The 16,512-nt window shown below is 33.6% G+C and overlaps 3 protein-coding genes across 3 annotated transcripts; all 3 read right to left on the reverse strand.

Moving 5' to 3' along the window:
* Positions 1 to 653: 653 nt before the first annotated feature.
* Positions 654 to 2,303, reverse strand: LOC25492907 (leucine-rich repeat extensin-like protein 4). Its single transcript, XM_013601214.3, has one exon. The coding sequence runs from the start codon at positions 2,155 to 2,157 to the stop codon at positions 883 to 885; it is 1,275 nt and encodes a 424-aa protein (XP_013456668.1). The 5' UTR covers positions 2,158 to 2,303; the 3' UTR covers positions 654 to 882.
* A 2,671-nt stretch (positions 2,304 to 4,974) lies between these two features.
* On the reverse strand, positions 4,975 to 7,858 carry LOC25492908 (ADP,ATP carrier protein 3, mitochondrial). The gene is made up of 4 exons (XM_013601215.3): positions 7,674 to 7,858; positions 6,624 to 7,091; positions 5,973 to 6,344; positions 4,975 to 5,508 (listed from the first exon to the last, which is right to left on the reverse strand). The coding sequence occupies exons 2-4, from the start codon at positions 7,068 to 7,070 to the stop codon at positions 5,212 to 5,214; spliced, it is 1,116 nt and encodes a 371-aa protein (XP_013456669.1). The 5' UTR covers positions 7,071 to 7,091; positions 7,674 to 7,858; the 3' UTR covers positions 4,975 to 5,211.
* A 1,077-nt stretch (positions 7,859 to 8,935) lies between these two features.
* On the reverse strand, positions 8,936 to 16,153 carry LOC25492909 (mitotic checkpoint serine/threonine-protein kinase BUB1). The gene is made up of 14 exons (XM_024782645.2): positions 16,001 to 16,153; positions 15,763 to 15,904; positions 14,967 to 15,124; positions 13,683 to 13,773; positions 13,400 to 13,510; positions 13,223 to 13,310; positions 12,135 to 12,238; positions 11,976 to 12,047; positions 11,804 to 11,893; positions 11,565 to 11,722; positions 10,128 to 10,182; positions 9,913 to 10,047; positions 9,701 to 9,822; positions 8,936 to 9,566 (listed from the first exon to the last, which is right to left on the reverse strand). Exons 1-14 carry the CDS (start codon positions 16,072 to 16,074, stop codon positions 9,377 to 9,379), a joined length of 1,590 nt encoding a protein of 529 aa, XP_024638413.1. The 5' UTR covers positions 16,075 to 16,153; the 3' UTR covers positions 8,936 to 9,376.
* Between the last annotated feature and the right edge of the window lie 359 nt (positions 16,154 to 16,512).

The raw sequence follows: 16,512 nt of genomic DNA on the forward strand, positions 1-16,512 counted from the left end.
AAATGGTTAAAAACACATGGATGACTCGCCATTTACTAATATTGAATGAAAAAAATAATCACATTTCTGAATTTTAAAAAAAAACTCCTTATACCTTAACCCTTAGTGAACCTAAGAATCCCACAAGGTGATGTATTAGTGCATGTTTGGATGTATGTAAGGTGGGATATGTGAAAAGTGATCTTCCTCTAAAATATGTAATTTCATCTGAATATTTTGTATAAAACAATTTTACCTCTAAATCTCTATTTGACTAAAAGTGGTCAAAAGGTTGGGTAAAAGTCATTTCGGTCTCTTAATGTCTGCAACACTATAATTTTAGCATCTAAATGTATCGAAATTGCAGACACATGTTAAAGCGTCTCTTCAGTCAGTCATTTTTTTCCTCTTATCAATCATTTTGATCTTCAAATTGTATTTTTCCTATTCAATTTAGTCCATAAATTTCGAACAAAAGAGATCCTCTAGAATGTATTTGCAATTTTGACATGTTCACGGATATAATGATAACACCTCACACATTCATAAACAAAACAAATTGTTCATTTTGCTTAGAATTACAGTTTTAATCAAACGTTTCTTCATATATAAGTTTACATCAAACTTATATTTGGAAAAAAAATATATGTAATCTCAAACTATGCACTTTAGACTAAATTTTGATCAAATAATTTTACAAAATCAAATTATTCAAAGTTTGACAAACACACTCAAAACATACACTCTAATTCTGTCGAACATAACACTTTCCAAGTAACGAGGATTATGATACAATACAGAGACATGAACTATCACACCACTTTAAAAACAAAGTATGTACAATATCATTACCTAATTTAAATTTGGACCTTTATTACATCAACATAAACCCTTCATTCAATGTCAAGGATGGCTTGGTGCAACAAGAGGTGCAGCAGAAAGAGGCATTGCTGCTGGTGCAGTTGCAGAAGGTGGAATAGCCATAGAACCAGCACTAACATTATTCCCAAGACCTCCTTCAACACAACAAAGCTCAAAGCAATCAACAGGGTGTTCAAGTTTTGCACTACATTCCTTTTCACTCCTCTGCAGTGCCTTCTCCGGCAAGCAATTGCGGCGATCATCAAAAGCTATCTTCTTTGATGTCAAATTCTTACAAATTCCCTCTTCCTCACAGAAGAAGTTGTAAGAAAAAGTGAAATTCACTAAGTTTGGTAACTCGCAAATTCCGACAGGAACTATTCCACTCATCATATTATGTCCTAAATTTAACTGCTCCAAATGAGATAGCCCTGCAAGACTATAAGGTATAGGACCAACAATATTGTTGAAACTCACATCCAACACTCTCAATTTGTATAGAAATCCAACTTGCTGTGGAAGACAACCTGAGATGCTTGTATTGATTAAGAGAAGTTCTTCCAAAGTGTTGGCGAAGTTCACTATGCTTTCTGGTAAACATCCTCCAAATTTGTTATTAGCAAAAACCATAACAGATGCTTTGCTTTTTCCTAAATTTCTTGGAATAGAACTTGTGAAGCGATTGTTGTTAAGGAAAAAAGCATCGAAAGCTTTGTTGAAAAGCTCAGGAGGCAACGGACCTTCGAATTCATTGTAACGAAGGTCGAGATAAGTAAGGGAAGGAAGGGAAAGCACGACCGAAGGAAAAGGTCCGACAAATCTGTTGTTACTAAGGTCAAGCTCATAGAGATGAGTTAGGTTTGAGAAGGTTTTCGGAATGATGCCACAGAAACGGTTGCTATTGAGGTGGAGAAGTGAAAGATCACATAGGAAGGCTAATTCGTCGGGTAGGAACCCGGCTATGTCTGCGTGGTTAAGGTCAATGCCGGCTACAACTGTTATTTTAGGATCATCAAGAGATGGAGCACAGTAGATACCAGTGTAGTTGCAAACTGAAGGACCTACCCAATTTGAAGTAATGTTTTTTGGGTCTGAGTAGATCACATGCTTCCATGCTTGCAGTGCAAGAAACGCGCGGTAGAGTCTTGGGTTTAATGGGGAATTATGGATGTGGTTGTGATTGTGTTGGTGCTTGTGCTTGTGAGTGTTGGTTATGCTGTGTTTTGCATCAAGGTTGTTGAAGAAACAAGACAAATATAGAAAAAAGAGGAATAACACACAAGTGGTAAAGGAATGAGAAGATGAAGTTGAAGCCATTGTTTTGTGAGATTACTAAAATGAGTGAAGCAATGTATATATTTATGTAGGAGAATTTAGGGCTCTTTCACTTTCAAACCATATAAGCATAGTCTTTTGTTCAATCATGTTGTCTTTTGTACATGTTTCAGATTAGCATAATCCAAAATGGGTTGAAAATGATGGATTCAGATTTCACCCATTAAATGTTAGCACAATAATTAATGTTGGTTGTCTAATCTTGAATCAAATGTGTAAATTATTTAAAGATAATTTGATAAAAGTATTAATATGAGTCGACCAATCTAAAATCAATGACCAAGATTGATTAATGCGTGTAAATGCATGTATTTTTTTTTTAAAAAAAGTACTTTTTTAATATCAAAATTTTGATGTCGAATATGATGTCTTTTGATTTTTATGCGTATTTTTAAACGTGTGTAGGTTGTATAAGATAAAAAGTAAGAAATAAATAAAGATAAATATATATTGTCACATATAGTGTTTGTATTTGATGTTCAAAGAACTCAAGATGATTTCTTAATGTTAATTTGAATCTTGAAAACGACAACATCAAATAATCACAACAACCATGTTAAAGTGATGTTCAACCGTTACAAGAACCTACGAACCAATGTTGGGTTATTTTTATGGCAAATTATATGGTACACCCAACCATTTGAGTGTATTGGTACACCAAATCTTTAAATTAATAGTTAAATGAGTTATTTTTTGTAGGAAAAAATTATTTCTATCACCTATAATTAAAATAACTAAATCTTATTTACCAAAAACGTCAACGCAATAAAATTTGATTTTTCTGAATACTTATTACTCATAATAGATAATTTTGATTATTTTTTACAGTAAAATGTACAAAAAAATTAGTATGATTTTTATAAAAAATGAAATAATATTTTTTCTTATAAAATGATATTTTCTAAAATATATATATGTCAACAAACACCTATTTTCTTCATAAAAAAATGATAGTTAATTTATAAAAATTGTAAGTGAGAGTAGCGGTAAACCGTAATTTGCGGGTGTACCGTAGAAGTTCACTATTTTTATAGTTGTAGGATTATTCTCTACCAATGAGCTTCTAGATTAGATACAAAGTCAACAGTGCTATTGATTCTATTTGCACTTGACTATGAAACTTTAAGAGGAGGACCAAGCGCATTATAAGGACTTATCTCCTTCCATGTTGTTTTCATAGTAGTTTGAGTGGAGTTTAGAGAAATTCGGTTACTTAAAACCAAAGGGAAGAATTTTGTACCAAATTCACTAATTAGATTCAAATTTTTAAGATCATATGTGTGGCTACATCTGCCTGAAGGTTTCATATTCAACGTCTAACAAAGAAATTGTTAGAGTTCAGGTAAATGCCGGAAGCAACAACGGGTCAATGTTTCAAGATCACAAGAGAGAGACGTCACATCTCCATCCAAAACCTTAAAGACATTAAATATACTGACCGTCTCTCTTATTCATTCAACATGCATTTCACCGATTCATAGGTGATATAATATTTAATCACTCACACTTAAAATGTAAGAAGAATTGATTACTATGATTATATTCTTGCCTTTTCATAGGGAAAATCGGTGTGTGTTTGTGTGTTACATTAAGAAATACTTGAACCCTCTAGTGCAACAAATGGCATATTGTATTCTCAACATTGTCGCAACAAAACACTAAATCAACTCAGAATTTTATTAGTGCTCATCAGCAATCGGAGACTGACCTGAAATGAGTAGCATTTTCAAACTGATTATAAACAAACCTCACTTCCATAGCTTCCAATTCAAACGTGTCCTACTAGAATTAAATTTGAGAGTGACTTGATGGAATTATTTATTTGAACATATTTTTAGAACCGTAAATCATTATACGTAGAATTTAGATTTGTTCATAACCCACCCCATTTCGACGCATTTTGAATGTAATTTTGAGTAACTACACATTTCTTAATTTGAACAATTTTGAAATATTGTAGAGTCAGACTTTTTTTCTTTAAGAAATTACAACGAGACTAAGGTTCAAAACGAGGGAAAGAAGTCCCTCTACAATCATTTAAGATAAGGATTAAAGGAGGGAGAACTGGAAGATATAACAAGCCAGTCTCCCCACTATGACCCATATTCTTTAAAAAATCAACGCACCGGTTCCCTCACGATAAATATACATCAACTCTAGTCTTTTGAGCAAGCATCACTGTGAGAGAATCATCTAAATAATAGTAGAAGAAGAGGCTTCAGATGGAGATTCCAAGTCTTTTAGCAAACATCACTATAAGAGAATCATCCCAATAATGATAGTTGGATTAAGACCTTGGTTACCCTCCAATTTCAAACCATGATAAACCCCAAAGTTTAGCCACAACAATAGTAGACCGACCGAAATTACAAATAAAATCAGAGTCACTGCTTGAATCCGCCACGAGCTAAAGGGCTTCTACAAATCATTCGATAAATACATCCGAATACAGTTAGGGAAAATTTCTCACAAGAAAAACAATTGCGAAGCTTCTGATCTTTAGATTATCAAATTATATAAATTTTTCGTTAATTTTATACAAAAAAGCAATACAACCAAAAAAATTTATTAACCACAATATTTATAGTTGGTTCTCCAACAAAGAATATTTAACTATCCAGCAATATATGCTAGTAGGCTAGTACAAACTACAAACATCACTACGACATAAATGTGTGAAAATTAAACTAGGCAGCTACGTGTTTAATATGAGACTCTACTGCGATTAAGACTTGTAAAAAATTAAACCAAGTCAATTTCATTTTACCAAATGTAAACACTCGTGCTAGATAATTTGCATTTCAACAAAATATCAGCAATCAGAGTATCACTGAACCAAAAGGTAGTTTCAAACTGCACGGACTTGGTTAAGTCATGAAATGTAACAACCAAATGAAATTTAAGTTCATAAAACTATAATCACTAAATAGAAAGACCCTAAATTCTGGAAAATATTAATAACACTTGTTGATCCAAAATTATCCAAATCACAAGGGAACAAACAGAAGGATTCCGGGTGATTATTATCGTCATTATTTAGCCGCCGCCAGAACCATATTTCTTTCCAAACAAGACCAGCTGCAGCTTGTCATAACCAGCAAGCACACCAGCACCTGCAACTGCACGCAATATGTTTGCACCAGCACCTTTGAAAAGAGACTTAGTACCCTCTTTTGCAACGATGGTTTGGAATGCGTGCAAAGAGCTGTTATACTTCACAGATTCTCCAGAAGTCATCATCATTCTTCTACGCACAGTATCAATGGGATAAGAGGCCAAACCAGCACCAATTGTGATACCCCATCCCAACAGGAAACTAGCAAAGAAACTATCCTGTTAACAACAAAAGTACCAAAAATAAGAAAATGATAATGAGGGCTAAAAGAAAGTCAAAATTATAGAAGAACAAATTTTCCTTGTTCAATTGAAGTTTCAAGTTTAGCAATCATATTATGTCTAGGAAATAAAGGTGTTTAATAGAAATATGTTTAGGGAAAATGGTGTTTAATAGAAAGGAAGGTATATACTGTATACACATTGCAGGTAACTGAATACTAACATGTTTATAGACAATGTTCTACAAAACTAGATTAGCTCATTAGCATTCTAAAAACATCATTTTCAAATTATATTGAAGACATAAATCAAATATTCAAGCTAATCATTTACAATCAACAAAATATTGCCTGACAAACATAAAATCAAAGTAAAACCAATAAAAGAGGAATAGTTTAATCTAACACGGAACAGATTAAGAAATACCATATTTCCCATTAAAATTCAAATTTTGTACATACCTGCATCCCACCAACCAAAACAACTGGTTTCAGAGAATCATACATTCCAAAGTAAAGACCACGATACACTATAATTCCAACACACGAGATGTTGAATCCACGATAAAGGCCAGCAATGCCATCAGACTGTAAGGTTTTCTTGTAAACATCAACCATCCCATTAAATTGCCTCTCACCACCCTTCTTTGCAGCCTTTGCGTCATTTGCCAAACGGGTACGGGCGTAATCCAAAGAATAGACAAATAAGAGTGAGGAAGCCCCAGCAGCTCCACCAGATGCTAAATTCCCAGCAAACCACTTCCAGTAGCCATCTCTGTCTTTTTTAAAATTGAAAAGCCTCTTGAAGTAATCCTTAAAAGCAAAGTTCAGAGCCTAAAAGGAAAAGAATGAAATTAGAAATTAAAGGAAAAGCTCATAAAAACTACAAAACCGACCGTCAATCACCACAAATACATTCACATGCATCAAATTCAGATAAAAAAGAGAAAATGTTTCTTATGTCTAGGGATGTGAATATAAAGGTAAATAGCAAGAACGATGTGAAAATAGGTATCATATAAATCCACGCCCTTCCAAATATAAGCTAATCTCAATATATAATAAGACAGCATGAACAAAACCCAGACAAGACAACAAATGGGAAAATCTCACCTGAGTAGGGAAGTATCTGATAACATTAGCAGTATTGCCTCTCCACAGAGCAATTACACCCTCATCCTTCATGGTTCGAGCAAAACAATCACCAATTCCCTTGTATGGTTCAGATAACCTGCCACTTTTGAGCATTTCATCCTGGTTTTGGATAAGCAATTTAACTCGTTCAATAGGAGCAGCAGCTGTCTTCGACACAGCAGCAGAAACTCCTCCCATCAGAAAATCGATCAAAAATCCAGCTGGTCCTTTCTCTGCTGGAGAAGGCACCGTAAAGGACGACAGAGGTGATGCAAGTGCCAAACCAGAAGTCTGCACTCCTCCATTGGTGAAAGTACCGGATGTAGAGTAATTCCTGTAGTTAGAGTTGGAGCTAAGCCTAGACACCAAATAAGAATATCCACCTAACTTCTGCGCAATTGATGGATGATTTGGTCCATCGGCCATGATTGCAGCCTACAAAGTGACCTGCGAAAACCAAAACATACCAACGATTCAAAAACATTTTCTTCTCTGAAGCACTAGGACACTTTTTGTTTGTGTTAACACTGACTCCGGTGCTCGGTGGAAAGGGGGCTCTGGTAAACCGGAGTTCAGCCGGGAGGTAAGTATACCACTAGGACACTTATACCTAGCACTGACACTTCTAATAATTCCGACACATGTGAATACATTCAATTATTCAATTTTTATTCAAATTATTATCGGTGTCAACATCACTGTTTAACGAATGTAATTAATAAAGATCCTAAACCTTAAACCCTAGCAAAATTCATTTATATGAAAAAGCAGAAATCAACTGTTACTACAGTATATACATAAATCACACTCAAATGACACAATAATCTAGTTTAAAATTTTAGCTTCATAATCAACTTAACCACCGCCAAAAAATAAGTAACTAATAACAACAACGATAAAAATCAAATTCCAGTAAAAATCACTGAGAAATAAAAATAAAAAAAAAACATAAAGACGAAAAGAAATGGAAAATCGTTGAGAAAATGGAAATGGTGATAGGAAAAAAGAGAGCGTGAAGAGGTGATATACCAGAAGAGAGGCCTCCGTTCAGATCGCGAGAGAGGTCGAGAAGTGAATGAGAGTGATGACTGAAATGAAAAATCAGTAGTATAAATGGGAGCACCGAAATGAAGAGACTAGGGTTTTGACTGTAATGACGTATTTACCCTTCTTATTTTTGTTTCTTCCTAAACATTTTTGTATTATACTGAAGGTGTCTGCGCGATGCGCATGACAAACATACAAATTAGTAAAGATTTTCAATTATTTACTCCGTTTTAGTAGGAGGAAGATGGTCAAATGTAATTATGGTAATGATGAGTTTCATATCATGATTAAAAAGAAGTTCTTAATCTTCTTTAAAAAAAAAATCTTAATCTATTATTGTAATGACTTATGTACTAATAATGTCGAATCAAAATTTGTTACTATATAAAGACTATTCCTAGTAAATAAATGTTAAAATGTCACACATTATTTTTAGGGAACTACTACGGTACAATCACAAAATGAGGTGTACCGGTACTCTTTCTTCATAATTTTATAAATTAACGATCATTTTTTATGAAATAAATAACTATATATCAATATTTATATTTTATAGAACAACATTTCATAACAAAAAACATCAGTTCATTGTTTATAAGAATCATAATAATTTTTTTTTTCATATTATCCTAAAATATAATCAATATTCTCAATTATGATTGCTAAAAATTCAAAAAAAAAAAAAATTATTTCGTTAACACTTTTGATGAATAAGATTTAATTATTATAAATATAAATGATAGAAAATAATATTTTTCTTCAAAAAGCAACTCATTTAACCATTAATTTAAAGAGTGAGTGTACCGTACACTCAAATATATTAGGTGTATCATAAAATTTGTCTTATTTTTATTGTTGTTAGGATCATCATCACCATCATCATTTTTGAACAAGAATTTGACACATTATTTAAATATCATTAAATGTGTATGCAGAACTTTTAGGTACAGTGCATCAATAAATCTTGCTAAAGTGAAGGTCATCTTGAGCCGATGGCGTACAACCTAATTGGTATTGTAAATCCTCTAAAAAAAAGGTACTGAAAAATTTAATAAAATCATAATAGTTTGAAATAGTTATTGCTTGGAAGACCAATGATCATTGCAAGACTCTTTTAACTTTTATTTTCCCACAAGTGTTTGTTAAAGAATACTAGTAGGGCTTTACGATGATTTTTTGGTGAATAGGCTTTTATGATGCCACTCTATCGTTTTGAGAAATCTTATTTGCTGAATTCGTTCATATACATGAAATGTCCTTCGAGTGGAACTAAACACTAAATAGTCATACTCGCTTACAAATTACAACATTTACATACACTATTGAAAAAGTTACATTCCAGACCGTTGCTCAAACTACATAATACATGGCAATTAAAAGGAAAAACTCATAAAAACATTAGTTTGTTTCTAAAGTGAGCAAATAAGGAGATCTATCCTTGCTTCACTTTATAGTATTGTAATCTTTAACCCAATATAAATCAAGGTTACATACACTTGCATGTGCGCCCGGAAACAAATTCACATTGGAAGAGTCTTGTCCGTGAGTAAGGAGCATGTGATGGAAAACAGGAATGAAGTGTACCTTCCTAGTCTGTCTTTGATTGCTTGCATTGTGTTTTTGTATGTACTCAGCAGCTGCATAGACAGTTAAAGCCAAAGTGGATGCATAATGAACGTAAAACACTATGCAGAACACAGAGAAACCCTTTGCTTCGCGAGTAACTCCTTGAGTTTCTTTATATGTTGAGGATCGGAGCTGATATAGTCTTGGAAGGACTTCTTCAATTCCTGCAACAACTTCCTATCATCATGGCCAGGGTAGTCATTAAGCATCTTAGTGAAGAAAGTCTTCCAGAGCTCGACGTTCCAGTAACTGTTTGATACAACACCAAATTATCAGAATAAAAATTAAAGTTGAAAACAAAAGGAAGGATCTGCTGTGGCACCATAGCTTCCAAATTGATTTTAGCAAATAGCTTGAGGGAAACTAAAAAATGAGAAATATACCGTTTAAAGGGTAGTCTGGGAAGATACACAGAACCCCCATCAGATGATTCTTTTTTAACGGTTTCCATATAGGTATTATGCAGCATTGTATGGACAACACCACAAAGGCCATATGCATCTGCCTGTTGACAAGTGATAACAGAAGAGTAACTTTAAAGGCAGTAAATCATGAGCTAAATTGCATTTGTAGTGTAATTTAAGTAGTGACTCACCTGAAATTTCCACGGCCGATCCTCCTGCATCTCAATGCATCGAAAACCAGAAGTCCTGCAATCTCCCTTAAATACCGTGTGATCTGGAAAGAGATTAAGATCGATCCCTCTTCCCCAGTCAACAAGACAAAGACCCTGAAAGATAAAAAAAAATGTATACACAACATAGTAATAAAGCAAAAATATATGATTGTATCTTTGAGAGAAAAACTGACCTGATCATGCCAACAACCGCTTCGGTCTAATAACCCATCTTCAGTGAGGTTACCCCTTCAAAATAACGAGAAACAATGAGTACCAACCACAAATGGTAATCATCTAAGCTACTAGACACAATGCTTCATAATTAGAACATGCATTGCACATCAATGATATCATTCAAATGCACGTCAAAATGGAAATTTCTGAAGCATTTGCAAGTAGCTTTTATCTCAACCAATGGTCATAAAACACCATGAGTAAATCCTTCTGCTAGTAAAAGTGGAAACAATGTTTGTATGCCTATACCACCATACTTTAACTTTCCCTCCAGTAAAAGATCAACACTTTTGCTTCAAAAGCATCTACTGAGAGGCTCTCAACAAAGTCGAACTTATTTAGAAGAGTCTTCATTCAAAATATTAAACTTTTTTTGAAAAAATTCAAAATGATAAACTGCTGCACAAGTTTTGTAAGAGTGATGTAGAATCCACAAATAATTTATCTTTTAATTGTGATGTCTCTAATTGAATCCGGCATATATGCTATTTGTGGTTGTGTGTAGACACAATTATGCCACATGGATGCTTAGAAATTAGATTTGTTTCCACTCCATACAACTGAATTTAGATGAAGTGATAGAAATGATCAACGTAAGAAGTTGGTTGTGGCCAAATGCAAGAGAGTAAACCATCATTTTAGTCCTGAAACTGTAGTGTGCTGTCACTTTGGTCCATGACTATGCTAAAAATTCAAATTGGTCCTTGAATCATCAAAATAGTCCCTGAATGATACAACTATCATAATAGTCCATGAAAGATAAAACATATTATCAAAACAGTACCTGAGCTTTATAATGTCAGGGACTTAACTGATTGACGTTTTAATGATTCTTTGACTAATTTGGGTTTATAGCCCAGTTAGGGACAAAAGTGACAGCATCGTACACTTTCTGGGACCAAAATGGTGGTTTACCCACTGGAAATTCCATTCCCTCTTTCTATGAGTGGTGATCAAATCCTTTTTTATGCATGTCTTCTTATTACTGTAATTCGTTGAACATATCTTGGTGTATTTGGACAGGGGAACCCCTGTACTGCAATACTCGATTCTATTACTATAGTTGTCCTATCCAAAATAAGGATGAAACTTTACTAGATGCAGAGGGACTTTACAAACCCCACATCCTTAAAAACAAAATAATATAATAACAGTACAAAAATAATGGGTTGAAAATATCCCTACTTTTTTTAGATATAGAAGGCATACCCTCAAAATTAAGACGGGAAAATGTTTACAATTGCAGTTTAACAAGATACAAACAATGAAAAGAGAGAAATTATCGAGGTAAAAGGCAAGGGATAATCGAAGTGTTGGAATTTTGATTTTACAAAACCGAGGTTTGTTAAAGTAAAGAGACACAAGCATGAACTACAATAGAAGCTGAAATTTACCTAGCATAACGAATAAGCAGATTATCTGGCTTGAAATCACCATGAATCAAACCAACATCATGCAAAGTTTCAATCATGTGCAACATTTCTATTGTGTAATAAATGCACAATACTTCTTCCATGAATTTTCCTATGACCACATATGAGTTGATGACATCCTGCATAGAATTTTCTGTTGAATTTTAATAACATGTGATGTTGAACGAGATAATGAGGGAAATCAAAAGGAAATTACTGACCTGTAGTGTCCCATGAGCTAAATAATTACAGACGAGTATGCTACAATCAGAATAGAGATGAATTCTATGAGCAGAACCATAGTTTGACCTCTGAAATATTAAGATGTCAGAACTCAGAATAAGTAGATGTTCATAGAAAAGCAGGTTGATGGTATAATCGATATTGACATACTTCTCTGTCAGAGATGCGCTGATCAAGTTGACGATACATGTAAAACTCCCAAGGGAAAGCTGGTTTTTGTATCTGCCAAGTTTCAAAATGCAATCTGATGAGACAATATGTTTATATGTCTATGTATAGGGGGAAAATGACTTGTAAAACCGTTATCACCTTTAGTGCCACAACATCATCCGGATCACTGTCGACATTTGCCTTGTATACTTGAGCAAAACCTCCCTGTCCAGCACAGCCCTTGATATGGTACTTAATTCCACCTTTGGATGCCATGACAAGGACAAACATGAGCAAATTGTTTAACTGGAACTTTTGTCCAAGGAAGCAGCTTATGGAAATAAATAATAAACCTAAATCTTCTAGAAACTGTTCTGAAACATGATTAACTTTAGAAGATGAACGGAAAAAACAAGGGATATGTATTTAATAAATTCAAACTAAACAAAGATTGCCCATTTCATAGTAGGTTCGATTTTTTAGCATTTCATACTCAAGAAAACAAGATCCTACAGTTACATGGACCAATAAGATAACTACAGAATTGAAAGATTACGAGACATTAAAAAAAGGGCAACACGGTGCACTAAAGCTCCCGCATACGCAGGGTCCGAGAAGGGGTCCCACCATTTTTGGTGTATTGTACGCAGCTTTACTTACCCTGTTTTTTTTTTTACACAAGAGGCTGTTTCCAGGACTCTAACCCGTGACCTTTCGGTCACTTGACAACAACTTTACCAGTTGCGCCAAGGTTACGAGACGTTAAGGTAATGAATTAAAAATAAGTTATTCTTCTGCTCATAAACTCAATTAAACACACTATTAGTGTTGTCAGATAGTGGCCATGGCAGATTTTTTGCCCCCTGACATCTGCAATCAATAACACTGTGTACTCTTGAAGTAATGCTAAAAAATTTATGATCTAAATTTACCGTTTCAAAATAAAGTTTTAGTGCCATAAGAAGAGTTAATACATACTTTTTTGCATCCAGATATGAATTAGACATGCAAAAAACAAATAAATACATACAAACTGTTCCTCTTCATAACATTTTTTTTCTTTGTCAGGAAGAAGCACCCGATCTCATTACAAAATGGTATAACGCAGAAAATATAAACAAGCAAATTCATATAAAACTCACTCTTGGAGAGTTGATCATGCATACACAGAAAACGGAAAAACAGTCAGACAACTACAAATATAAGATAAATATGATCAATACTTGAGATCATGTTCAGACATCTACCTATCTCTATAACTTTATTCCTTGATGCATTCTTCAAAGTGGATAAGGCAATTTTTCCTGTATAAGATTTAGTGCTCGAATGGTACCCCTGAAATGTATTTAAAGACATGTAAGGGAACATGATCTTTGTCAAATGTATTAAGTTTAAGCATGTAACAAAGGATCAAAATGTCTCACGTCAAATTTCGTAATTAAAGGATTTATCTTCTTCAAAAGGTCATTCAGAGTAGAGGCATCCCATGGATTAATGTCATTATTTTCCAACGTAGCAGATTCTTTATAATCAACCTGAAATTATAAGTTACATAAGAATTCTTAAATTGATATTTAGAAATCTAAAAAATTGAACTGAAACAGGGTTGAGGAGACAAGTGGCAGAGACCATAAAGAATAGTGATATATAAAGGTTGGCTCAATTTTTAACTATGGGATTGTTCACCTTTTCAATATAATTTCATACCTTCTGGCTTGAAGCAACATTGCATATTTCAGAAACTCTACTGAGAAATAAGGTATGTGCCTTCTCCAACCATTTAATTGGCTCTGCATTTCTGTCAAACATGGACCAAACATAAAATTAGAATTACAATCCTAATGCAAAAAATCTCACACCAACAAATCAGAATAAAACAGATATAAAACACCACGAAAAAATGGAGTCTTTGTCACCTTCAGGCCACGTCTATGTAAACCAACCATCTCAAAATAATTGTATTTATGATTCGAATTTGCAAATCGGTGCCTAAATGAAGTAGTATTTATTCACAGCCTAAGGATGCAAGTTTGTTACTCTTCAATCCTGTAATTGGCTTATCAACAGTATAATTTGCAGGATCAAGTTCACAATTTCTTGACATAAAGCTTTGGTTAATTCTGAATGTATGGGAATGTTTTTATTTTCAAAGAATTGCTAATGTTGGATGATCAGTTCAACTGACTTCGTAAATTCCTAAAGAGTCTTGGCTCATTTTGCATCATAAAGATCGTAATGAAGTAGATGTATCTGGGAAACTAATAAATTTGGCTTATTAAATTTGATTAAAAGACTGTACTGGTTCAATTGATGGGCAAGGATCTTGTTGATGGGATAGGTGTTTAAGTTCAGATATTGTACCGAATATTCTGACAAATGTACCACAAAATTATCATATAAATTCTATTTTTACTATCCTCCCAGTGTTTAGAAGTTGCTAATAGCGCAAACAATGGTTTTCTCATTGCGCAACTTCTCCCTGTGAGTTGCACAGGTTCGGAATCCTAATAAGTATACAAGTTTATGAAATTTGAATAAACCCATCCAAGATGTGTATCACCAAAATACCCCACTCAAGATCTACTACAAATAGTATATACTCACCAACAAGAAACACTCACTATTCAAGCAATCACTCTGTTTGAAGATTCACTCACTTCTCATGGATTTGGAAAGCCTCGGTGTTTAATGAAACTAGTTTACATTGTGGTGAGGTGTGACTTCTTCCACAAACTGATAAATGCTAATTAATTGTTCTCCCGTTTCAAATAACTTTGAAAAATGAAACTCATTAACTCCTTTTTCAAAAGATAAATTGTGAGATTGGTGTGTTTCCCACAAGTCAAGAATGAATTCTAACCAATACCATAGCAATTATAGGAGACACTGCATTTGGAGCTTTAGAAATTTAAAGTCATTTTCCCAACAAATCATTATGCTACAATTTGCAATATCAAAAGCAGGTTACAAATTCTTATCCAAAACACTAACTTGGAAATGCCGAGCTTGTAGATGGTGTCGGCATCGAGCAATCTACCCTTTGCTTCAAAAAAACATGCAGAATACACATAAAGTGAAGCATCGTTGGCACATATATTACTATTCAGCATTCCTTTGAAGACACTGTCAAAATCAGCACTAACATCCATCTGCATAAAGAAACCAACAAAACCAAGTTGAGAACCTTTCAATTTCAAGGTTCCTCAAAGCAGCATGTGCTCATCAAGTCCAAGCTGGCAAACCGTTCAAACAATATAGCAGTTTGTTGTTTGCATACAATAGCTAGTTGTTACTCTTCCATTTTTATGGGCCAATTATACATCTCAATTTATTTTCCTTCTAAATCTTTTGTCTCTTTAATATACTACTCCCTATATGTCTCTCTTATTATTAAAGTAGATAATGTATGAGATTAATTTCTATGCACTGACTGTGTAAATTATCTTTACACATGCATAAAATTATAACACACCAAATAGAAATAGTTATTTGTAGATACATTTTAGGCACTAACCTAATAAAAATAGCATGACTGGATGAATGTGTGAAAAAGTTTTATACAAACTAAATCTTAAAAATGATAGTTTAATTGACAAAATAACAGTAATTACCATGAGTTTGGTGAACATATCATGTTAGTGTAAAACATTTTTACACTGAAATTCAATGAGAAACCACACTAAAAAAAAATGGAGTGATATGGTAAAACGAAAATGCTACTACTATAAAGGAAGCAAGGAAGCATGTTAATTGAAATTTTGGGTAGAAAGAGTTGAAATATTATTACATATAGGAACCAGATCTTGAGAAATCTGGGATCATTTCGGTAGCTGTGATTGTTCTTGAATTTATTGATGCAATCTCTGAGTAACTTGCTGAGATTTTGAGTGGAGGAAGTGGTGGAATCTTCTAGAGCTTTTTTGATTGACCTGAATTCATTCACAAAATGCAGAAAATTGGTGAAAATGTAAAAAATTGTGCGAGTATGTGAGGAAAATGGAAATAGAGAAGAGAGAGAGTAGAACCGGAGAAAGGGTAAGAGAGGATCGTCAATGGCTGTTGTGAAAGTGGGGGAGTTGCGGAGGAGCGTGGTGGCCATTGAGTTGTTGAGTTTCAGTAATGAACCAAGCGCGGTACTTCCACCAATTTGAATTTATCCTTTTTTTTCTTCTTTGTTCTTTTCGAAAATTCAAATAATTGTTAGACCAAACTCATTAATCATTAATCAATTACATTTGAGTTCAAATAGTTAATTTTTTATATTTTATTTTGATTGAATTTGGAATTTTTCTGAAATATTTTTCACCTGGAGATTCAGTTTGTTCCTTCACAAATTTTCTTGCATTCCAATTTAGTCATTAATGTATAAAAATGTCAATGACTAATTATGTATTATTTTTTGTCAAGATTAAATTGAGGTGCAAGGGATCAAAATAGATTTAACAATATCTTACGAATCAATTTAATTGAGTAAATAGTCAATTTCCCCCCTGAAATTGTAAATTTTATCAATTACCCCCCCTGAAATTAACAAAAC

This window comes from Medicago truncatula, chromosome 4 (genome assembly GCF_003473485.1).
Source record: "Medicago truncatula cultivar Jemalong A17 chromosome 4, MtrunA17r5.0-ANR, whole genome shotgun sequence".
In the NCBI taxonomy this organism is placed as follows: Eukaryota; Viridiplantae; Streptophyta; class Magnoliopsida; order Fabales; family Fabaceae; genus Medicago; species Medicago truncatula.

Excerpts from the sequence above, each read along its gene's own strand:
- LOC25492907 (XM_013601214.3), bottom strand. The coding sequence starts at position 2,157 with ATGGCTTCAACTTCATCTTCTCATTCCTTTACCACTTGTGTGTTATTC.
- LOC25492908 (XM_013601215.3), bottom strand. The coding sequence starts at position 7,070 with ATGGCCGATGGACCAAATCATCCATCAATTGCGCAGAAGTTAGGTGGA. Across the intron at positions 6,345-6,623 it reads TCAGATACTTCCCTACTCAG|GCTCTGAACTTTGCTTTTAA; the intron begins GTGAGATTTTCC and ends TTTTCCTTTTAG. Across the intron at positions 5,509-5,972 it reads TTTTGGTTGGTGGGATGCAG|GATAGTTTCTTTGCTAGTTT; the intron begins GTATGTACAAAA and ends TGTTGTTAACAG.
- LOC25492909 (XM_024782645.2), bottom strand. The coding sequence starts at position 16,074 with ATGGCCACCACGCTCCTCCGCAACTCCCCCACTTTCACAACAGCCATT. Across the intron at positions 12,239-13,222 it reads GAATAAAGTTATAGAGATAG|GTGGAATTAAGTACCATATC; the intron begins GTAGATGTCTGA and ends TGGCATCCAAAG. Across the intron at positions 11,723-11,803 it reads TAGCTCATGGGACACTACAG|GATGTCATCAACTCATATGT; the intron begins GTCAGTAATTTC and ends AATTCTATGCAG.